The 24,265-nt window shown below is 49.3% G+C and overlaps 1 protein-coding gene across 1 annotated transcript in view; it reads right to left on the bottom strand.

Annotated features, from left to right (window-relative positions):
• LOC128720013 (synaptogenesis protein syg-2-like) overlaps positions 1-7,067 on the bottom strand; it is a 30,856-nt gene extending 23,789 nt beyond the window's left edge. Inside the window, exon 1 of the mRNA XM_053813659.1 lies at positions 6,971-7,067. Within this exon, the coding sequence (XP_053669634.1) occupies positions 6,971-7,043 (73 nt within the window). The 5' untranslated portion in view covers positions 7,044-7,067. The remainder of the gene's footprint in view (positions 1-6,970) is intronic.
• Positions 7,068-24,265: the final 17,198 nt, after the last annotated feature.

Here is a 24,265-nt window from a genome sequence, read left to right as displayed (position 1 = left end):
GTTTACTTTCTTCATTAAGCACGCTGCTTGTACGAGGGAGAAAGCGAGAGAGAGCAAAAGTAAAGCTCAACTCAACCGCACTAGACGTCAGAAGGTGACAAAGCCGGTCAAAGTTACCCCGTCTCGTGGTGCCGAGGGTCCTTCGTGCCCGTCAGGACTTGAATCTTGCTCTAGGGCATTCGAAGCCAAGGCAGGTGTGTAAGAGAAGCCACGTCGGTGAGAACTAGCTTAGCTGGTAAGCTGGAATATAAATCTTCCATTAACTAAAAATGAATGTTTGTATATATATATATATATATATATATATATATATATATATATATATATATATATATATATATATATATATATATATATATATATATATATATATATATATATATATATATATATATATATATGTATAATTAATTTGTCGCTTTGCTCTCGCATCATTCGAACACAAACCAGTAGGTATCTCAACTCTCACTTAGAATGAAAAAATGGTCCTTTTTTTCTCATTTCTTAAAGAAACTTGCTCTTTATTATAGATAAATTGATAGAAACTGAGCATGGCTAAAGCAGAACGACTGTAGCTTTCAAATTGACAAAAAAGCTAGTAAAAATAAGCTGTGATTTTCATTTTACCACATTTTCAGGAGAACAAAGATCAGTAAAACCACAAAAAAATGTTGAATGTTCAAACTAACTGATAGATTCCGTTTAAACCTTTTATGTCTCCATGCAATGTATCATTATCATTGAATGATTTGTTACAGTTATTCGCAAAGACCGAACACCGACGAGAATGAAATCGGGCAAATTTGCTATTCCTTTAAAAAAACTCCTATCGCAGACTCACCTTAAACAAGTGAAAAAAAGCCGCCAAGGACGCTCAGTAAGCGAATTAGAACACCGACTACTTGCACCGGATTGCAGCTGTCTCCGGAGATTGCCTTCGCACCAGCACCCAGCGCAAAAGGATGCATCGTCCAAGGACGGCCAAGCTGTTCCGCTGGCCGGGAGAAAGTAATTTGCAATCGACAGACAACTCGCTGCGACTCGCTGCCCGCTACCGGAAGCACACCATCGGAAAAAGGAGGAAATCGTTCAAAAGTGCTTTTTCTCGCATTGCAAATCAGGATAAATATTTCAACATCACAAAGTTGTTGGAACGCGCGCCAAAGCGGCAGCATAAGCATATGCCGCCAAAGTGCGCCATCAGCAAAACGACCGACCTCCGAAGACGTCGGCACGTGGTTCATTCTCCTCGGCTGAGGGCTGCAAAAACTTTCTGCGCTCAGCATCGCTCAGCACAAGCAAGCAAGCAGCCCTTTTCACAAATCTCGCTTTTCCCTGGCTCGAAGGCGAATGTATTGTTTTCACCCGAGCCCGGCTTAATTCGACGGAAAACGATGGCTTTTCCTGCCGGCAAGACGCACGCCCTACGCGGCTCGTTGCAAACGCCAGACACGTACCCTTGTCAAACAATTCCATCGTTGAGCACCTCAGCTGTTTCCCCGTGTCTGGGTTGGTTCCCTTTTTGCCAACGAGAATGACAACGATCCTCTCCGGGCATGGGGCGAGAATTGATTTCTCCCTGCAGTGGCAGTAGCAAAGGCCACCCCTCGAGGGAGTTTCACAAGGAAAAACGCCACCCAGCATCTCAGCATTGTTAAGATACGGCCACAACAACGATACGGCCAATAAACCGGCTCTTGTGGTAAGGATGCATGCGTCCTGAGAGAAACCCTACGCAAACATAATTAAGAGGAGTACCAGTCCGTCCGTACGCATCACTTTTGTGCTGCTCTTCGCTCGAAAAGGCGCGCGTCCGAAACCCCGAAGGTGGACCCCAATTGCAAGGACCTCACGCATTCGCGTTGCTTGACTAGACAAATAGAAGCGCCAGTTCCACTGGGAAGACAAAACACGCTTCTTTCACCGGATTTAGCCGCAGCAACAAACAAACGAAGCATGGGGTGATTTATTATGCAGTCTGCAATTAACATGTTAAGAGAATTAGGATATATTATTCATCGGCCAAAGCACCCGAACCGGCTGGGCAAGACGTTCGATCGTTCCATTAGCCTAACCCGGTCGGGATGCCACCTGATCGACAGGTGGTCGGATGGTGCCGAATGAATAATGGCAAACGCGGCTGAAGGTGCAGCTGAGGGCTGAGAGCGTGTGACATTGTGCAACGAGTGGTGTGCCTTCGAGCGAGGGTGGCTTTTCTGGTGTTCATGATTGATCGGTGCCGAGAGCACCGATGGGATGGTGGATTTGACAGCAAATGCATCATGCGCGTTCGATTTTGCGTTCAAGAGTTCTCAATTCTCGGAAACCACGAGCTAAAATCGAAACCCCTGGCGGTAGGAATTTCATTTCATTTCGGAAACATTGCACAATTTGGCTTGGCGTTCGTACGCAACATTTATCAAACTCGCGCGCCAGTAGAAGTTCACGCGAAAAGGTGAGTGTTTGCATAACCACTTTGCCTTCAATCAATGCTGCCAATTTCACGCAAAACCGATGGTTTAGTTTGATTTCATTGCAAACATTCCTTTCCCTTGCCAGTCGCCAGTTAGGTTGGGCGTAATGAAGATTCCGTGGAATTGTTGCCCCGTGGAAACTCTCTCGTTGGTTGGAAATCCCATGCACCAACCTGGCGCAATTGGATTGGCAATGCAGGCGAAGCAGCGCGTAAAATAAACATCCTTCATGGCAGCTGGCCCTGCGGCACTGGCGAGAATCAGCGTCTAATCCCAGCCAGCCGACGAATTTGCCATACTTCCGGGCGATAAATTCCCTGGCGCGCGTGTGGCCATCAAATATTGATCCAAAATCCAAAGTCTCGGCACGCGCTCGCATGGAAAATGGGTGGCCTTTCGAGGGTTCGCAAACTCGCCGGAACTCCGTCGACGTTTCGCTTCTCAGCATGTCCGTGGGTCGATGGCAAAAACCCAGCACCAATCCGTGGTGTGCGTTTATTTACCGGCGCAAACAAACGCGTCCGCGGATCGTTTCGGAAAGTTTTCTCCACCCCTTGGGGGCGCGTAAACTTTACCGTTTGCCATCGCAGGTCACAACCGTCGTGGTGCGAGAATTAATCCCTAATTGTATACAAACAGACACGCGCGCGACCACCACAAACCTGAACGCGCAAGCCAACACAGCTGCGGATGACGCACGAAAGGGTTACAGCCTGTGCAGAGTTGGAAATTAAATTGGAAATAACCGTGCGCGAGTGCACGGAAAAGTCCAACCAACACCGAATTATCTCCGCGAAGTGCATCGCGTGGAACCGCAGCACCATAGTGGTGTATGTGTGTTTGTTGGGAAAGTCACCAGTGCACTCTATTTGACAGCTCATTAGCGCGCCGGTCCGTGAAAAAGCCATGCAGGTGTACAGTGTCTGGTGGGCATGGAAAAAAACTATCGAAAAACACAGACACACACACACACTGCATCCACGCTTCCGGAAGGGTTTCATGGCACCGAGATCAAACAGTTTCTGAAAATGAGTGAGATAGAAACATACGAATTTCAACCGAGTCCTATCCTCTCGATACATCCACAGGGTGACACGGACTTGAAACTGGCACACTTGGATGTAAAACTTTGCTGTCGGTTCGCGTCGGCATGGTGACGTTAATCAAAGCGCAGTTCTGCGGCTTTGCACCCGTGGAGGTTTTAGAAATGTTTCCTTTTTCGACCGAGAAAGCAACGGTTCCGAGTGTGGCTCTAATTTACATCGCTTCACCGGTGGAACCGAAAATCAAATTTAGCGACCCTTGACGAGCGTTGCCAAGTGAGCGTGAGTTTCCTTGGCAGTTTCTGGCAAACAGGACAGCAGGTGGTTGGTCCTTTTGCGTGGAGATATCTCTGCTGCACCGGTGCAAAGGACACCCACCCACCTAGTGAACGTGTGCACCGTCGCGTTTCCCGGGCAACGTGAAGTTTCCGCGCCAGTGATTACAATATCACGCCAACCGACGGTGGATTCTCGAAATATGTCGCTCGAGGAAATCAAAACCCCTCATGGTGGCATTTAAAAGCAGGTCCCACACGCGAGACGGAATTCTTGGCGTGCTTTTCCCCAGTTCACGCGTTGTTTGTTGGTATCTTAGTGTTGGGTGCTTTTTTGCTTATGTTCAGTTTGTCCCCGATTCCATCCTTGTTCTTGTGTTTTGACGCGTAAGAACGCCCGCACTGGGTCGAAGCAATGCAACAAACAACAAAAAAAAAGCAGCACGAAACACCGGGAAAACGCGATCAAAAGGCCACCCAACCGGCACCCAGTCTGGCCATATCTGGCGGGTTGAGATCAAACATTTCTCTCCCATAAATAACCCCACCACCAAACACTTTGTGCGTTGTCCTTGGCGTCGTCGCGGGCATCGTAACGCTCGACTTTTTCCTCTATACTGAGTCACTTTTCAGCGAGCTCCAACGTGCCGTAAATAATAAAACACCGAAGCAAACACCAAAAAGAAGAAATAACTAGAACCAAACCTGCCTGCAAACACACACCGGGCTTCCGATCGTCACCTTCGCAAAGACAGCCGGGCCAAGAAGCCAAGAGGTGGAGAAAAACCAGAGGCCAAAAAATTACAACCCACCCAACCGGTGGGTGGTACAACAAAGTGAAAAGCTTCCGGAAAACAAGCAGCTAAATGTCAGCCGTGTTGCCAGCAACTGCTTGATTTATGTACACGTGCGCGTTTCGCGTCGGCTTCCGTCGGCGTGAGCATGTCCTTGCGTACTTGTGTCTCGATGTCGTTGTGTGGGTGTGTGTCTGTTTGCGGGTGTGTCCTTTATCGCAACCCGCTGATACCGCTGATGTACGTGTGCGCGGCATTTTGTGACTCCCTTCGGGCCAGGTAGGCGTGAGTAAATCACGCAAACCTCTGCATCAACTTGCGGACTTTGCCACTGCCACATCCCTTCAGGCTACCTTTTGGGACCGATTCGGTGTCATAACGGATTAAACATGGCGCCTGAACGGGCGTGTTCCTTCGAGCTTCGGCTGGAGCGAGGTTCCCGTTCGATGAGAGCCGCTTACATTATTGATAAATCGCCCGTAATTACGAATGCCCACTGCACGGCCCGCGAATGGTGCCTCTCGTAGCCGTAATAACTCCATTGCGAGGCACGACGAAATCGAACCACAAGTGCACGTTTATCTCCCGCGTGTACGACGGGGTTTTCGGCCTACTAATGGCTTCATCAGGGTCTTGGGATTTTCCCACGCCAATGGACGAGTGATTGTTAATAGCATCCGCCATGATTTGACCACCGACGGTGGGTCCTCGATCACGCCGATGAGGGGTGTTTAAGGTCAGTCGAGCATCGTGGATGTGCTGCCAAGCCGCTTAAGAGCGAGCGCTTACATCATCCTCGAGCAGGAGATTGGCGTTGATCTTTCACCTTCTGACCTTGGTCGGGGACCCTTCCAGAATGGCATAAGGAATGCTTCGTTCGTTCTCGTTTCTAGCGCGATTGAGGCAGTCGAGATCGGATTGGTGGAGGGATTTCAATTAAAATGAGTCGCTGACAAACTTTGCGAACGAAAAGTGGCAAACTTTTGGATGCCTAACGCAGATGCCTCATAAAGAGCAAACCGAGTATTGCTGGAAGCTCAAAGACAAAGCCCGCCCTGTTGGGGAAGAAGTTGGGCGTTGTTTAAAGGTTTGGAATTTCGAAGAACCCAACGCCACCGAGAGAGTATCGTGCATTTTCGTTGTTACTTGTGAAACATTAAGTTTGTGAAAGCGTTCTCTTATTTGGCGATTTTCATTGCCAACTTGGAAACTTACACCAAACTTTGAGGAAGTATTGCGATTCAAACGAACTGATTTAACTGCGCATAATCGCATTATGCCAGCCGTCGAAAGAAGTTCAACGTCTAGACAATGATCTATTGGACGTGGCAGAACGTGATAAGAATCCTGCACTAAATAAGAAACATGCAGGTTTAAAGTTGAAACCGCATAAACCCTTCGCTTTGATTAAACTCTCCCCAACATCGCGTGTTCCGGTGACTTACATCGTTGACCATGCTGTCATGCGGGTCTCGTTTATTCGATGATAGCTGTTCTGTTAACGGCATCAACGGCTTCTCAATCGGCCGTTTTTATCACTCTCCCTCCCGGAAAACTTGCTCCAACAAACCAGTCAACTGATTGCCCAAAGATGTAAGTCGTTCCGGCGATGTTCTAAGCTGTTATCTCTGTTTGTGTTTCACTTCTAACCTTGTCGGGAACTTTTTTCGGCAGCCCATCATCCCACTCGCCTGTCGATAAATCAAGCTTCAAGTTGGGCGAATTTTTCTCTCTCAACATTCTCCCCATTACTGTCCCTATCACTGTGTGTGTGTGAGTGTGTTTTCTCTCCTTTCTCCAAAGATGTTTGTCCCGGACCTTTACCGGCCAGCTGATTGAGTAAAACTCCCTTTTGGGTTGTTTAAGCAGGATTCGAAACCTACTTCAGGTAATCTGTGTAAGTTTTTTTTTCTCTCCCCCGATTTCCAATGCACCATTTACACGCTGGATCCTTTTCTATCGACCGCTATCCTAACGAAGGATCGCACCTTCCCAGAATAACCGGTTTCGTCACCGGCAGCACGAGCTCAATCGGCCCCTGCTATTTTCGGACCACCGCTCGACTAACCGACCCCGATTGCGTCGGTCGGTTGATTGCACTCGAGCGGTCTCTAAACGGCCAATTCAGCCGTCTTTCGTGCGCTGGGGGTACCACAATTAAATTCGTGGCGCCACACCGGGCCGCTTAATCGACCGATTAAGTAACCGCATTTCTCGGGGTGTGTGTTTTTTTAGAGGGTGAAAAATCTCGTCAGCGTGGAAAACCGTTCGTTCGTCCGCCAGCAAATGACCGGTCGAGACAATTTGTCACCTCATAACGGGAGAAAATTGGCCGCTTTTGACTGCGAGCACAGCCATTTTGAGGCGGCGGTTGCATTACTTACTCGGTCGATCGAGCTCGTTGATTAGATCGTCCGTATCGGAGTAGGACGCATCGGCACCGGGGCATGCGACCATCGTGGCCAAAAGCGTCGTCAGGAAGCCCAGCGTCAGCCACCGAACGCCAGTCACGGATCGTCGGCCATCACTTCCGGTTGCCATCGTTGTCCTTGCTGGGCCGTCGTGGCCACCGAGCTGTCGTGAAAATGTCATCGCAACTGTTTTTGTCAGACCGGCGCCATTGCACAAACACACACACACTCACACACACACGTACACTCACCCACCCAAAGATGGGGTGATCGAATTTCCACCACCACCCCCAAATAGGGTGAGGAGGCGTTTCTCGATCCGCGCACTCACTGTCCACTTTTCACCAGTCGGAAGAAGCACTCGCGTGTTTTCACAACAAGATATCAATTTTCCAACCACCCGGAGGGCTTGGTGGAGCAATTTTTCGACGGTTTTTCTTTCCTATCACTCGCGCACTATCTTTCGCTTTCGCTCGCTTTCTCTCACTCGCTCTCTCGTTTAGTGGGTGCGCTTTTCCGGCCCGATGGCGCTCAAGATGATCTCTCCAAATTCGCTGTTTGCTCGTCCGCCGACGTCTTCCGGTTCCATTCCCGGGTTGGCGCCCCACGAACCTAATGGATCGCTGTTAAGCTGTCAGCAGAACCGCCCTGGAAGGAAAATGCGAGAAAAACGCGAGAAACCGGGAATTAGATAAGGCTGGTGCGGGAGACGGTGCGATAAGCACTCCTTGTTTTCTTTTTTTTTTCTTGTGTCACCCAGTCCCGAGCACGGCTTGGCGTAACCGAAACCGGAAGTGGAAGCACCCAACACACCCCCGACATGGTCGTGTATTTTCTTCTCCCCTTGCGTTCGCCAGCTCGTTGCTTCGCTTTAGACTTCTGTTTGCTTCTGTAAAACCGCCACCGGGGGAGTTTTTTTACACTTCCACGCGCGTGCACACGGTTGGCCTTGTTGCGTTAGAATGTTAGAGCATGGGGTTGGTTTTCCTTTCCTTTCTTGTTTTCTTTTCTATTTTCCCTTTCCGTGTTACGCCCGTGGTTTCTTCCCGGTTTTTTTTACGGTCGTTTGAGTGTTATTCGATTGTCTCAGCCCTTCAGGCCCGATTGGTGGTGAAAGCGAGAAGCACCACCGTGTCGTGGATGAAGATGGATAGCGCTCGGGAAGCGAAAGGACACGCGCTACCACGAAACGCCAGGACCTCGAGCACGTTATGCGTTCAGGATTAATGATGGAAATCCTGCGCGCAACCGGGCCGGGTGATGAATTGGCGCTCTCGCATGGGGTGGCGTATTTGGGTTGAAATTTTTCAAAAACATCTCCATCATGCGGTTGCACTTTTGTGCAATGGTGAAGGTGAATGCAATTTTGCACCCTTTGATTGAGCTGATCGCATTCGGTTTGCAGCATCGTCGTGTGCCTTTAATAGTTTTTGCGCCACTCACATTAAAGCCCTTCTTGTATCTGGTACAAACTATCACCAAACAGCGTAATTTGTCAGAAAACGGCATATAGATCGAATTAACTGCAGCTTAATGCAGTGCCCGGTATCTGTCATCTCACGCACGCAATTGGCTTTTCCCAAATCCCGTAAGATGGATCCCCTTTTCCACCTAGCGGTGGCAACGAAACGTGACTCAAACAGCCCCACCGAGAGCCCCACATATGATGTGCATCTTGCCGAAATGTGACCGACACGCACGTCCCAATCCGACGGTCTCGAATCTCAGTCGCACGTTTCCACCATCACATGGCCTCAATCCGGGTTCTTCCCATCCAGGGTAAAGCATCACAACCCCATTGCGTGTGTGCGTTTCTTTCCCCGGAAAACACGTCCACCATTCGGACGATCCAACCACCACTGACCACAAAACGTCAGTGACGAAGTCCTTTACGTACGTCACTCGCGGGGTCTCATCCGTCACCGGTAAATAGCCGCCCCAGTCAACGGAACGGACATCCCCGGAAAAAGGAACCACCCACAGGCCCACAAGCCCACAGGCTACGAGGCTTGTGCAAATCACGTCATGCGCGGCAAATAAAATGATGTATGGCACCCGCGGAGGTCCTGTTCGTTCTCCTTTGCCACCGAGGAGATAACGAACTTAGCCGCTCTTAGTGGACGGTTGGGTTTTTGGCGTTATTCGCGAGCTTTTCGCGAGCACGAAGCTCAGCAGGACAGTCTCCAATTATCGGCACTGGCCGACGGTCGGTGATGGTGGCACATTTTCGACACGCTTCCATCAGATCGACAGATCGGCACGACCAGTTGGTGATGGGAGACGGTCGTCAAATTTGCCCCATCATTCGTCGGTGTTTTCTTTTCTCCTTTTTTATCGTCTCTTCTCCTTTCGCGCGTCCTTTCCCTCGCGACCGTAATTAGGTTTGTCACCGTACGGCGTGATATCGGTGCGTTTGGTGCGCGAAATTCATCATCGCTTCTAGCGTTCTAGCAAATTTGTCCCACCTCCCGAACTTGGCCGATTCTCCTCCAGCTCTTTCGCACACCCCCTTACAAGGCCCATTCGCATCGTTGCGGTCGCATTTGGTGCGGGTTTGGCTCCGTGAAATAGATTATTCATAAGTTATCCGCCCCCCTGGAGGACGAAGAACGTCCCGGGGATCCTAACCGATTTGCGGCGAGAATTCGAGAGCCGAGTTTTCGAGAACCGAAGCGGGGGTGGTGTTTCGACTTGCAAAACGTCGTCCCTCGGGTGGCCACTCCCTCCCCTCTCCCATCCCTGTCAAAGACAAAGGAAAACGCGCACCCGGGAGCGCATAATTTTTAAAAAGCATTTCATTCAACCAACAAGACAAGGGCCCCGGAAAAAGGCTGAAGAAAAAGAAAATCCCCACTCTCGATCTTGCTGGGGCTGAAAAATTTAGATGCGGTTTTTATCACGCCACAGCTCCCGAGAGCCGGCTCGCGGTGAGATAATGCCCCGAGGCAAAAGCACGGAAGGAAGCAGCACTTTCTACTTTTCGCAGTTGTTTTGCTCGCACGGCTGAATGTAAAATAAAACTGCTTCCCCGTGGAATATATGCCCCTGCCCCAGAGAAGCATGCCATGACAAATTGCCGAAAATGTTAGCATATCTGTTTTGCCTGTGCGTGTGTGCGTGTGTGTGTGTGCGCATTCCATGGCCTACCAGAGCCATATCGAATGTCAGGAAAAACGAACCGCTCGAGCGCCACCAACTGCGCTTTTCATTGTGCCGAAACAATGCGCGCAACGACAAACAGCAACAAAGGAACGCATGTAGTAGCAGGACGAAAAGATCCGCAAAGAAAACTAATCAAATTCATCAAAGTAATTGAAACGAGACGAGGAGAAGGGAGAGAGAGAGAGAGATCCACGAAAAAGAAAAAAACAGCAAGAAAACACTCAACTCACGGAACGGCAAAGAAAGTTAACAATAAAGACCATAAAGACTAATTACGAGATCCCGCTACGCCGCCGCGGGTGCGTGGGTGTGTGCGTGAAACGGAAAAACTAGATCGTTTTCCATCCCCCCCTTCCATCCCGGTCTACATCGTGATTCCTCCCGCCCATTTTTCCACCGGGAATTGTTGCGTGCGAAAAGTTGCGACCGCTAATCGGTCGTGAAGAGGCGTCGTTCTTTTTTTTTGTTTGCCTTTCTGGCTGCCACCGTCGAGGGACCACCGTCGTGGGAAATTCAGGGGGGGGGGTGGAAAAGCGACCGAGACCAGCCTACCTTCACACACCTCCCTCGCAGTCGTTTAATGAACCTCACCGAGGGAAGGTAAAAATGTACCAAATTTCCGCCCAGTCGCGGTTGATACGAAGGACACAGCTCGTCGCAGGATTCGGTTGCTTGCGATTGGGAATGTCACAATTTGCACCCCGTCAGATGGATGGGTGGCGTGGGTAGCGGACGTACACTTAGTTTTATGTTACCGCGATGAGTAACGACGGTGCAGAGAGAAGACTAGCAGAAAAGAACCTGGGAACGTAAGAAACTGAGCGTAACCAAATTACGGGCCCTAAGCTGAGTGGTTTTTTGGCCGCTAGAATGGCGCTGCACCGGTATGAGGGTAAGATAAGTTTCTATTCTTTTTATTTAACGGTTGCGTTTTTTTCGTAGCAAAAAAAAAACAACTTGCGCTCACGAATTGATACTCAAAAATGCTACACTGGTGGAATCAACATTCACAGTTTTAATGACGGTTCTTTTTTTGTTCAACGCTCAAACAAGCGCTCTCCCGCTGGTTCATTTAAATTGCTGATTGAAATTGCGCTGGTTTCGATGGGAGGGAATCAAAAAATGCACACCATAAGTATTGCGAGAGGATGCTGTTGTATCAACAACCGATACATGGGGCAGCAAAAAGGATCAAAGCCCCCGCATGGAATATTCATACCAGTTTCAGTAACCGCTGGTCGATTGTCACTTGCATCGTGCCGCTTTTGTGGGATTATTTGGGGTCACGTTTATACTATTTTTTGCTTTCTTTTTGCGTCCACCCCAAATAACGGGCGGCATTTTGCACGACCCATTTAAATCACGGTGCATTTGGGCATGGTGGAGTGTTTTATTATAAATTAATCACGTTGCATAATGGACCGGTCACTTTACTCGCAACCCTCAATCGTGACAACTGATCCACGCATCATTTATCATGACGCCATTTAGCGGAACAAACACTCGCATGAAAATGCACTCACGGAGGTTTTGGTAGCAAAAAACCAAAAAAGAATTGGCACACAAAACAAAAAAGGAAAATTCTACAAAACCACCCCAAAAGCAGCACCCCGGGAAGAAGCATCAACACGTAGCGAACGTTTTTCCCCCAAACCAGGCCACCAGTGCAATCAAATTCGCATTACTGTTAATTTGCGAAACGGGCTAATCATGGCGATTGGGACGCGGGCAGCAATAAAACTATCATTTGTCCACCGAATCCCAACATCGACGCGTGCCCATTATCGATGTGCCGCAGCATAAGGCACGCACACCAGCCGATCGGAATCCTTTTTCGCGGAACGGCAAACTTTTCCCGTTTCCGATCCGGACGATGATGATGGTCCGAGCTTTTAGCCAGCCATTTCCGCTAGTAGTGTCGAGCGACGCCGACTCCGATCGGCCACTTTCGGCATAGTTCATACATTGATGGCCATTGTTATGGCTGCAATTAAACGATTATGGAAACACGAGCTAGTCCGGGGCGGATGCACAAAAGATGCTCGCTTCCCGGCCCATCTGTCAGTGACAGTTGCCCGCCGGGACGGGAGATGTCCTTTCGGATGATCACCATCGTCGATTTTGTTGCCGGCGATTTTGCTTCTCCGTAACACATCGGACGGATCGTTACGTGCCCTTCGGGAAAATGGGCAAAAACCCGACGTTCGCCGGAATAAACTCTGCTTAACAGAATTAAACTCATATCGTACGATATTACGAGTTATGCTTCTTTATTGCATTTTCATGGCCATGACAACGTCACGCCACAAGGGAACTGTGCAGTCGTCCGTTCGGGCAGTCAATTGGAGATTATACCGCCCGGTGTCTGTCGTGTGACGGGCACAGGACTCAGGATCCGGTTCGGTTTTTCGGTTCGCCCGGACACACCAGACAACATGTTATCCCAACGGGGTTTTCCCTTTGGCCGCTACAGTGCCGACTGTGAGATCATCAAATGGCAGGGCATTTCGCTTGGAATTGTTCTCGGAAGGTCGCACCGAAGTGCTGCTGAAATATGTGAAGCTGCAGTTTTTCGAACGATGGCACGTAACGCGTTGTGCGGCGAGATCACGTGGCTTCATTTCGGTTCGATGGCGTAGGTTTAAACATAAACCCCCCCGTGGGAAGTTGGTGCTTATCGATTTGTTTGTACAGAAAGGGGGGGTTAAAAACTATCGGCGCAGGTTGGATTTTTATGTGCTTTTTTGTTTGTTGGGGAGGATAAAAAAAAACCCCACAATGGCAATTCGATTGGCACTGCAGCACCGAAAGAGTCACGTTTGTGCGGCACTGTCACTTTTCTGTCACATGCGAACGAACGCATAAACATAGCAGGCCGGGAAAATTCCCTCACCAATGTGTGTGTGTGTGTGTGTGTGCGTCCTCGAGTGTATTCTCCGAGTGGGTTTTGGGTAAGCCCTTTTTTTTGCTGTGGTATTTTTCCCTACTCCCACACACCAGCGACGGGAAAGAGAAAAAGAGAGAAAGAGAAAAATGAAAACCACCAAGGAAATGATTATCGGACGATGCGAGCGGAATAATAATGTACGACCGGTAGCACCGTGTGGTCAGCCCTCGAGCATTGCGCCACCGCGTGTCCGTTGGGACAGCGTAGAAGATACTCGACACACACACACACATTGAATTTTCCTCCAGCACGGTTTTGGGCTTTCGGCCATTTCTTCGACCTGAAGGCAACCGGCAACCGGCTTCAGCAGCAGCATCAGCAGCAGCACCATAAGTGGTCAGTACTGCGAGGGCAGTTAGCGCGCGTATGAATTTAATTTCGTTCAATTTCTAAACGTACCGACGTACGTACGAACGTGCCAACCGTCCGGGCAGCTGGGAAAGCGCAACATAAACACAACTGGTGCCGTATGATCGATGTGGAACACGTACGAGGTGGGTTTAACACACACGCAAAAAAATCCTCCATAGTTCTTCGGTTGCATCGCGACCTTGCACCAACGGTCGACTGCATCGTTGAGTTCTTTACGTTCGGTTTGTGTTGTTTTTAAAATATACTCAAGAGAGCAGGGCAAGTGCAATGTGCGGTTGCATCTGCATCCGTGTTTAGCGTAGGGAACTCGTTGAGAGAACGACTTTCTGCTTGTGAGTCACGAGTGCGTTTTTTTTTTGTGCTTCAACATTGCCGTTGATTTGGACCTAAATACGATCCCTGGAAACTATTTTAGCCTTTTTGTTTGGCCTTTGCCCGGGTATAACGATAGCGTTATCCTTCTAAACTACACTAGATTCCTTTACCGAATGGTGTTCGGCAAATTATCTCTTGCTTCGCGTAGAGAAACGCGTTGTTTTGTCCTTCTCGAGGTCAGTTAGGAAAATCAATCAACTCATTGGTTCTAAATTGTGTTGCCTCGTTTAAGGACCCAGATGTAATTTTGGATGATAAATTAACCTTCAACGAGCAAATAATTTTAGCGGTCAGTCGACCGAACAAAGCTGTGGGACTGATCAGTAGCCTTACTCAGGACATTTCGTGATCCTTTTTGTCTCACAGCACCGTTTTGTTGTTTAGTTCAATCTTCGCTTGAGTACGCTAGTGTGGTTTAGAGCCCCTCGGGTGGAATAATGAATGCAAAAGTTGAGTGAGTTCAGCGTTATTTCACGAGGTTAGCTATGCGTCGTTTCCTGGGCCGTACTGGATCAGCTCTGCCGTCTTATCTGCTACGGTTTTTGAGTTAAGCGTCACTCGAGGATCGACGCAGTTTGGCAAAGGCGAATTTTGTCGCAGGTTCCCTCTTAGCGATTCCGTCTCGTTGTACACGCTATGGATCTCTTGACCCTTTTCTGTGCTGTCGTCGTAGCTTTAATGAAAACTATGTTCACTTTTATTTCAACACTCTTATATAGAACTTTCGTCACGCATTGCTTGATGCTATCGATTCTAGCTTTCCAGCATACTATCTGTTATTTGTTTATTTATATACTTAATATTTTATATCTTCGTTTCCATTTTTTCCATTAATCTTTCTCGTTCGTCTTAAATGTCATTTAAACATAATCTGTTACGTTAGGAAATGTTGTTGCGTTCATTTTGCATGGGTTTTTTCATTACTATGTATCTCCTTTAAGGCGAACATATAGCGAATAATAAATAAATAAAAATACCATCACCATTCGCTAATCGAGAATCTCCCCCAGTTGGAAACGATCTTTACATCCTTGAGTTGATGCATTTACTTTTTACTCTTGCGACAAAGCCGATCTTCTTCATGACGGTTGAATGTAAATAGAAGGTTGTTTTTTTTCAGCAACGATGCTCAACACCAGCTTATCGGTTTATCACGCTTTTCGCGCTTCTTGCGGTGAATTATGGAAAGTTCGATGGAAATTTCTCTCTCAACGCGTTTTATAATCTATTTCAAACCCGCAGCGAAAACAATTCTCACTAAATGTGGCATTTAAAGCCTCGTTGCCTCTTGGATGAAATATTCGCAGAAATCTCAGTCGCTCAGGTTTTCCACTGTATTTCACCGGATGGATGGTACGTCGCTTCCGAAGGCGCCACAAACACCACAGACCTTCATGAACACGTTCGATGTAACCATCTCTGGCTGGGATTTCCCTGGGATCGCTTGCACCCAAAATAATCGTTGGTACCGTTTATGATGCCGTTTTGTTGTGTTCCTCAAAGCGGCTCCTTCCATCCATCCATCCAGCGACCATTTTCCACACCCTCGGCGATGTTGCGGGCAGATCGAAGTCATTTAGTGAAGCAATTAATGTGTTTAAGTGCGCTCCGTGGTGTTGTGGATTGACACTTGTTTGCTTTGCTGATTGGGCGCAAATACGCCGGCACCACTTCAATCGAAAGCTTCGGTCTCAAGGCTTCCAACCAAACGAAACCAAACTGAATGCCCAACAGCACACCGACTCCCAGTGCCGGTTCTGATTGATCTTGTCTGGGTCGCATCAGTTCGTCCTGCCACACGCACCGTCCGGCATTCGACCACCGTCCAAGGACGAATGGTCCGTTAGCAATGCTTCCATTTGCGGAAATTACTCGAACTGGCAGGAATTTCACTATGTTTCGCCCATCCCGACAAACGACAAGATGGTGCAGCTTTCCGTCCACCGCCCACGAAAAGCGAGTTCCATTAGCTTTTATTCTTTCGTTCTGTGGGTTTTTTCTTCCTGTTTTGCTTTTTCCAGCCCCGAGGAAAAGAAGGATCCCAAACAACTCGCACCGCCCGCTTGGCCACACCATGGGACCACCGAACCGAGCGGGAAATAATTCACGCTCCAATTATTTTCCCACCGAACTCCCTTCGCAACCCGGATGCTGTTGTCCGTCAGCACCAGCACCAGCAGCAGAATTAGAAGCGACGATGGCCACACAAAGGTATCCGGCATCGGTGGAAAATAAAACCATCGCTGGAAGTGTTGAAAAGGGTCAATTTTACTACGAGCTTGAAAATGCTTCAGGATTGTTTTCTCTCTCTCTCTTTCGTCGTTCGTTCTATGGCCATTGGTCTTCTTTTTCTCCCCCCGAAGGATGGCTTTATTCGCTTCCCGGACCTCAAAAAACCCCGAAAGTGCCCCTCGTTTGCCAATCAACCGTACCACTCGGGCTCGGGTCCGCTCGCTCGTGGTGTCCAGCATCTTAAGAGTGCAGACCGGTGCCATTTTCGTCGCTAAATGAAGCGCACACAGCCAGAAGGCTTATGTAATGGGTGTTTTTTGTGCGAAAAGGCTGCGAGCAAAAACGAAAAAAAAACTAGGCGAAATCAACCCAACCAAACCGCACACCGATAATTATGTTTCGCATTCTCAGCTTTTCCCAGCCACAAGGCATCGCTGTATGTGCTGGAAGAAGGAAATGAGTATGTGTGGGTGTGTGTGGGCCAGTTTTTTTTGCTCCCAAACGGGAGTGGAAAAACAACTTCTTTTGGTTCGAACGAAGGGCTGAAAATTCACTTTCATCTCGTGGCCTAATTGACAGGACCGCATAATTCTATTGAGAGTGGATGAAGCGGCGCACAAACAAAAAAGAAGGCCGAAGAAGAAAACGAGTGGTTGAGAAAGAAAAAAAGCACACACCCACGCACACATACAGTCATAGCTGCACAAAATCAATTGCGAACGCCCGGAACCGCCGGTTGACATTTTGCGTCAGCGGACAGCGCCTGAACAGCGAGATGAAAGCTCGGCTCGAAAGGAGTCCAGCCAGCTTGTCAAAGCTTTCGAGTGCATTCGGGCTATTAAATCGAAAGGATGCCACAGTTCCGGCGAGGTGGGACCACTGTTTGAATAGGTTTGTGGCCTCGCGGTCCATTTATTGGCTCCATTTGGTCGCATCGTGTCCCTCGTTCGTGCATCCACCCAAAGCCACCAAAGCACCAGACGAAGCCCGCCGTCATCGGTGGTGGTTCTCGCTCCGTGAGCCGGAATAATTGATTAGTTAATTAAGTGCTCGGATAATGATGTGTCTCGCACAACTCGCCCGAAACATTGGCGGATGCGATGATGGTGGCTTTAAGCTGTTTAATGTTCAAATAATCCCGCCCGGCGTGCCCGAAAGCGCAATTGTGGCGCATTGTGGGTTTGTCTTTGTTGGCCGCCTCATTTCGAACGCACCATTCGAAGCGTCCCCGGGTGTCGTTCTGAAGCAGGCCGCTTTGGGAAGGAATGCTTTCACGCCACACAAAAAGGACACTTTATTAAAATTTGTGTCGATTGTGGGGCGCACTCTTCCATTCAATGCCGACGTCTTGGTAATGGGGAAAGTTTCACCGTTCCAGTTTTGCGTGCTTCGTGCGTAAAAATTAAACACTCAACTTTCGTCACCGGAATCGAGCTGTCAGCTGTAATCTGGCATAAAACCGGCCAGAGCGTCATCCTTCGATGTGTGCCTCCCCAAGATGGCTCACCAGTGGTACTAATGTGCGAGAATTCCGGTTCGGCATCCTGTTCGGCACGTACGAAAACCCAACCCAACACCCAGACTGGCCATAATGCACGCACGCCGACGAAGGACGACCCCCAACGAGCCCAATTAGAAATAGTTTAATCACTCCCGCGGGAGTCGTACCGTTTGATCGAAACCGCGAAAAGGTCCAAAACGTAAGGACCCAAACACACACACACACACACACGCCCACGGCAATTACCGGTCCCGGTGGTAGTATCGAGGGGTTTCACCTGACCAATGGGGCCGGAACATGAGTCCCGCCGGGAGTCAAGTGACAATTAAAATTAATTTAACGCTTTTAACCCTAATTACTGCAGCCCGGGACGTTGGAGCGGCCTTCCGGGGACGTTGGACCGTGAGCAGATGTTTCTCGTTCCGGCGTTCTCCGGGAGCTGGAGTTGGTGGGAAAATCGAACGTCAAGAAAACCAACCACCCCACGCGGGAAGAAATGAGAATGTTTTTCCTGCTTGCTTTTTCCATTTTGTCTGGGTCCGCTTTTTTTTTCTTATTCAACTTCACCAGCTCATGCTTCACTTGATGGAAGCAATTTTTCTCCATCCGAGTCCGAGTGGGTCACCCGGCCATCGCCGCTGAGAGGCTGGCCTCTCGTCTCGTGGGAAAATCGTGGAAATCATAAATCGTTTCCCCGTCGCGTTCCGTGCGTTTTTCCTAAACCTTTCGAACGGTGCGTATCGATCGCTCTCTTTTATTCTCCCCCCAATTCGAATCGGGTGAGTTTCCATTCCGCCCAGGGGGAAATTACGTACGAATGTGAATGGATCAACAACACACACACGCACGTACGTGTACAGAAACATGATGCAAAACAAAAACTGAAACAACAACCCCTCGAGCCAACGTGCAGGGATTTGGCGAATCGATCCGCGCTATGTAAAAGAGTTATTTAGATTCCGGCCGCTGGGTCGGGCGCTTGTTTTTCGGTGGGTGGGTTTTTCCGGCTGGCAGCAAACCTCCCGGAATGTATGGAAAACACATGCTAGAACACACATACACACACACCAGAGAGCCAGCCAGCCAGCCAGCGGCCCTAATCACCGGGTGATCAAAGCGAAAGCGAACCACAAGCGGCCTGGGGGCGTTTTGCGTCCGAAGTCAAATTAAAATTTTGCCGGGGCATACAAAAAAGGGGTTCCAGGGACAGGCGAAGTTTTGTGCGAAACTTAAGCTTAAGCTGCGAGCTGGCGAGGATCGCTGCGAGGCTTCGGAAAAATCGGCTCATCAAACTCAAACTTTTCCTATTCCCGTGGGTGGGTTTGGGTTTTCTCTTTTTTTCCCAGCATCTCCACGCCAGTTGTGGTTTGCCCCATCGACTCGGGTCGAATTGCGAGGTCACATTCGCCAAGGCATGAGATTGTTGGAATGTGCCTGGTTTTCGGTGCTCCAAACGCAGAAAGACAGCATTCCAGGGTTCAACTGCAGGCCCCTTTTTAGCTGTCGGTGAGTATCTTAATAACTCGTCAAGACCCACCAGAACACCGACTCGTTAGCGATGCTAATTTATGCCAACTAAACCCCGACTCCCCGAGGTCGGATTGTCGAGGCTTAATCTTGGAATTTCTTCATCACGCACAGGTTCGGTTCGATTTTAACCACCAACACCTGCGGACAGACACCACTGCACAAGTGCACGTGAGGGCCATTCGGGGCACTGACAAAACATTGGGGCCCGGTTTCGACACTGTTTGACTTCAATTACATCGCCAGCGTCCGTGCGGTGGTCAACGATCGATCGATAGTCCGCATCGTGACGATTTGAGGCTGATTAGAGGCAGCTCGAGTGGCCCTTCACACGCGACCAGGAGTCCCTTTTTCGAGAGAGAGAGAGCAGGGAATATTCCCCGTGGCGTTGACCACTCGCGGATGCTTTAATTAGACTCGCGCGAGTTTGGGTGGATCCTAGGCTCAGCCCATGCAGCAATCACGCACATTCACTGCATCGAGCCGCGCCGGGTAGGTGACTGGCGCTCGTCATCAACACCATCATCATCATCATCATCATCATCATCATCATTATCACGCCGCGGTTGACACGCGATTGTCACGCGCCATCGCCTTTCGAACCTACCCGTCAAAGTGTGGCACTTCCGGCCAGAGGTCTGCTTTTCCGGCTTTTCCGGCACTCGCTATCTCGCGACGGTCTTGCGTCGTTATCTCGCCGTCACCGTTTGGAAGCTGTTGATCCGTTTGTGTCGTTTTGCTTCGTTTTTTGCAAACCGTCGCCGTCGGGTAATCACCATTCGCTTCGGAAGCCACGACACATCGGAAAGCTTTTATCCTTATTATGCATCCTGTTTCCGGTTGTTAGGATCTGCCTACTTGCGTACAAAACACACACACACACGCAGTGGGATGCCTTTGATGGGCTGATTCACATGCACCCGCGAATGGGACACTTTAATACCGCAACGGACACTGCACACGGAGCTGAAGCAAGGATGCTTACTTCTTCTTCTTCTTCTTTTGTTGCTCTCTCTCTCTCTCTCTCCTCATGTGGGTGGTAAACTCCTACCCACACACGCACACACACCAACAACCCCTTTTGTGGGGAACCGTACGATTCCGACACGCTCTAATTCGTCGCTTCGCTCGTTCACTTGCCTTCTGCCGTGGATGCTTTTCCGCGCACGCTGATTACATAAACACTTCCTGCGGTGCGTTTAAAGGATGAAAAAGGACCTCGGCGTTTCGGCGTTGGTTCGATAGCACTTTCGATGCGTACGTAAGTGGACCTGGTCTCGCTGGGTTTTGCTCACACATTCGCCTGCCTTGCTTTGCAACAAGGTGCTGTTCGGCGAACGTTTTGCAACGACCTTTCGACGAGTTAGCCACCATACGCAATCATACACGCTCGGAAAACTCGCTCACGCACGCACGGACGCTACGCACGGGTACGCTGGTACGCTGAGGAAGGACACACGGTTTCGAACCACACCACGATACGGAACCACACGCACGTACGTCCCGACCTTACGAGCATCACGGTCGCACTGCTCGCTTGGTAGCGCTCGGTGGCATGCCAGCAGCAGCAGCCAGCATTCGGCCGTGGTGGACTTCGGAACGAACCGCACGAAGACGATGTTCGAAAAACCCCTTTTATTCGTGGTGGGTGGATGAAGGAGCAGCGGTGCTTTCCGCTGGATTGGCCGAAGCCGAACAGTTGGGGAGAGAGATAAACCGAGAGAGAGAGAGAACATGTTCATGGCGCGAGAGCATCGCACTATGGGACGGTTGGGAATCGGACAGATCGCAAGGACCGGTCGGATCTCGGGAACTGATTTCTTTGTACGTCGTAAAGTCACATTTCTGGAACGAAATATTCACTTGCCTTCGTACCTTGAAGGGTCAAATCTAGACAGGAAAGATAGATGACTAATTATCGTTTGAAATTACATCAAAACTGCTCACAAATTTGCTTAAGAATCAATGGTGTTGAAAATTCATCAAATAATGTAAGCTGGTGTTTTGGGATGACACTGAATTGAATGCACTTTTGAGCAATAACTTTCATGGATTTAGTCAAAACATCTTGTAACCAGCTTGTGTTGCAGTTCAACGTTTCGAAAGCCTTAAACTGGATCGCTTTCAGGGATATTTGTTGAGATGATGATTCATATGACGTTGAAACATGCTGTCTAATATATCTGGTAGTTTTCGAAGGCTTAGAATACCTAAACCAAATCACAAACGTAGACACATTTCAATATCTGAAACGATTCCATTTCACAATGGCCCGGTCTGCTGGGGAAAGCGAAAACATGTGACTCTTTTTACTTTTATTCATCTTCGGGCTACGACTGGCGACTGGCGGGAATCGAACGCGCGCGCACGTGAATTCACGCATTCCTTCGGATTCCGAATCCCAGGCTCGGGTGTTCATTCATTCATTCATTCGCCCCGCCAGCCATTCAGCCGTGGTGGGGAAAAAGTTGAAGCTTCACGGCACGAGTCAGCACGCAGCCAGTTGTGCAGGTGTTTCTGGGGTTTGTTTCATCCGCGCTGCACTTTGCTCTAAGTGACATATTGATAGAATGAAGGCAAAATTGTTCTCGCCACCAGCGACCGGGACTGGGACTGGGAGTATGTTGTACGGTTTATTACAGCTGACACACACCGGCTGTCTATTTACTGCACCAATAAGCACTCTTTAAGCGTGAGAACAGTATACTAGCATTGAATGAAGCTTAGTAAACTGTCTAAACTGGCTTCACCTTTGAGAACAGGCTCAATACAACGAAACGGAATCCTGATCGGAAAGTGAGACAACCTCATAAAGCTAAACGATACAACTATTGTAGATAAGAATGGTCTGTTAGATCGCGTGATATGATTTATATTACACAGCATGATTAATAATTGTTAAGAATTAAACGAAAATAAATGGCTACTTCTAACAAGCGATGAAAGACGTTGATAAACGTGACCCATCGTACGTTGGCTGCAGCCATTCCGATCACCTTTCCGAACGTTAGGATTCGCGCAACCAAACCCAATGCATCCGATCGAAGCTCAGCGAGTATGGTTCGTTTCACCGTTTCAGCGACCCATTTATCATCACACGCCGTTTGTGATCCTCGAACGCAACGAGCCGTCAAGACGCGGAAACCCTTTAACCTTTCTCCGTTGCCAACCTCAACCTCAACCCCAACGCTCAACAGATTCGATCGATCGATGAGCACTTCCTGCCTTCAATCCCGCGAGGCCAAAGCCTGCCAACGGGGCGTGAAAATGACGGCTAGCACCTTGTTGAGATGAGTCCAACGAAAGCCCTGGTCCCGGATGTGGCCCGCATTCTACGGCGCCACCGTTTAGCGACCGATCGCACGGCTCGCATCGATCGATAACAAGCTCGCATCGATCGACGAGCTGGTTGATTGATTGCGCAAAGTAAAAAACACAACAAGACCGCTCGTGGGTTTGCCAGCCATAAACGTCCACTCTGCTTCAGCCATCGATAAACTGACTCCTCATTCGTTTGGTGGAGCGGGCACTCGTCGTGAGGAGGGTCACTGTGGAAATGGGGGGGATAAAATGGCGCACGGATACCGCAAGTCGCCGCGCTTGCATGCTAATTTTCTCGCCACTTTAGCGGCAACCACTTGGGGCCTTGGCTGAATACCTGAAAAGGAGAGAGTGAGAGTGAGACAGAGTGAGAGAGAGAGAGTGAAAAAAGAAAAAAAAAATGAAGAAAATGTAGCCTCCTTACCGCCGGTTCTCACCGTAACGGTTCGTCCGTAAGCGATATGCAATTTGTGTAAATTACACACCTTCTCTTGCGCCGAGGACGCGCCAGGGATTTCGCGCAAAAAGAAAAAACAAGGGATCGCCGCGGAAAACGTGGCCACGCGAGAGGGTACGCGCACGAGAAAAGACATTTTTCATTTCCCACTTATCTTCCCGGGGAGCCTGGCGCGTATCGATCACCACGAGCCAAGCGAACAATGGACAAGGCTGAAGGGCGCGTCTTCCAGCGTCTGCATGAATGTATGTGTTTGTGTCCGTCCGAAAGTCTCTCACTAAAAGCGCCGGGCGAAGCGAAACGTGATGCATTTTTGCGATGGTTCTGATTTTCGCTCGCCCGCTCATAGTCCACTTTCCCAAGCCTCGAGCACCGTTTGCCAATGTGAAGCCATATTTCACGCAAAGGCTCGTGAGAGAGCGCGACCAGCGATGCCACCGAACGAGTGAAAGAAACAGACGATCGCGAGTCCCCGCGAAAAATCCCGCTGAACGATAGTGTGTCCCGAACGAAGACGTGTCCTCATTTTGTGACCACGCGCGCCTCTAGAAGAACCCACAGCCAATGCCAGACCAAAACCACTAATTTCGCGAGTTATTGTCTTGTTAATGCCTCATTATGGTCGGTGCTCATTGGGGACGACGCCATGTGACGCTGTGAGGCTTTGATTAAAGTGGGTTGGGAAGCTGTCGCGCCACCAGTAGGGGGTTTTAATGTGGGCAGATTAATCGAAATTGATAGCGGCGCTTTTCTTGTTGCTCAGAAAGGGCACCCGGCGGCGTAGAGGTCGATAATTACATCGCACTCTTCGGTGGAAACTTTCCATTTCGCTACATGCGCTTTTGTGCGTAACTCGCGACGCGCAAAGGACGGCAAAAGGACGCCTGGTGAAGGTGATAAATGTGGGCTGGGATTAATTATTCGCTGACCGATCGATCGAACAGGTGTTTTCGCGACATCGTGGCACCGTTTTGTCGTGGTTCATTCGCTTCTAGGCGCGGCTTGGTTTGCACCGGATTTCACCAACCGACCCGGTTCTGCCGAGCGATCGTGATCGTGGACGTGATCGCGTTTGATTATTGATGAATATTCAAAGCCGTTAGCGGACGATAACAGGTTTGCGATAGCAGCAGATGTCACTCTGAAAACAGAAGAAAAAAACGAAGCTTCATATCTTTCGCTAGCTCGCACGTGAAGTCAACCCAATGCCGCTAATGCCGCTCGAGATGTCGCCAGCTGCAGAAAGAGCCGTGTTCGAGGCCGCCCGTGAAATCCTTTGGAACGCGATTCCACAGTTTCGATCTGTTGTCATGTTTTGCTCGCAGCGTGGCACCCGTGCCGATAACAAAATCTCCCACCACGATGGGGCGCATT

The sequence above is a fragment of the Anopheles nili genome, chromosome 2 (genome assembly GCF_943737925.1).
Source record: "Anopheles nili chromosome 2, idAnoNiliSN_F5_01, whole genome shotgun sequence".
NCBI lineage: Eukaryota > Metazoa > Arthropoda > Insecta > Diptera > Culicidae > Anopheles > Anopheles nili.
Note: the sequence above shows the minus strand (reverse complement) of the source record. Positions and strands in the feature narration are given on the sequence as shown.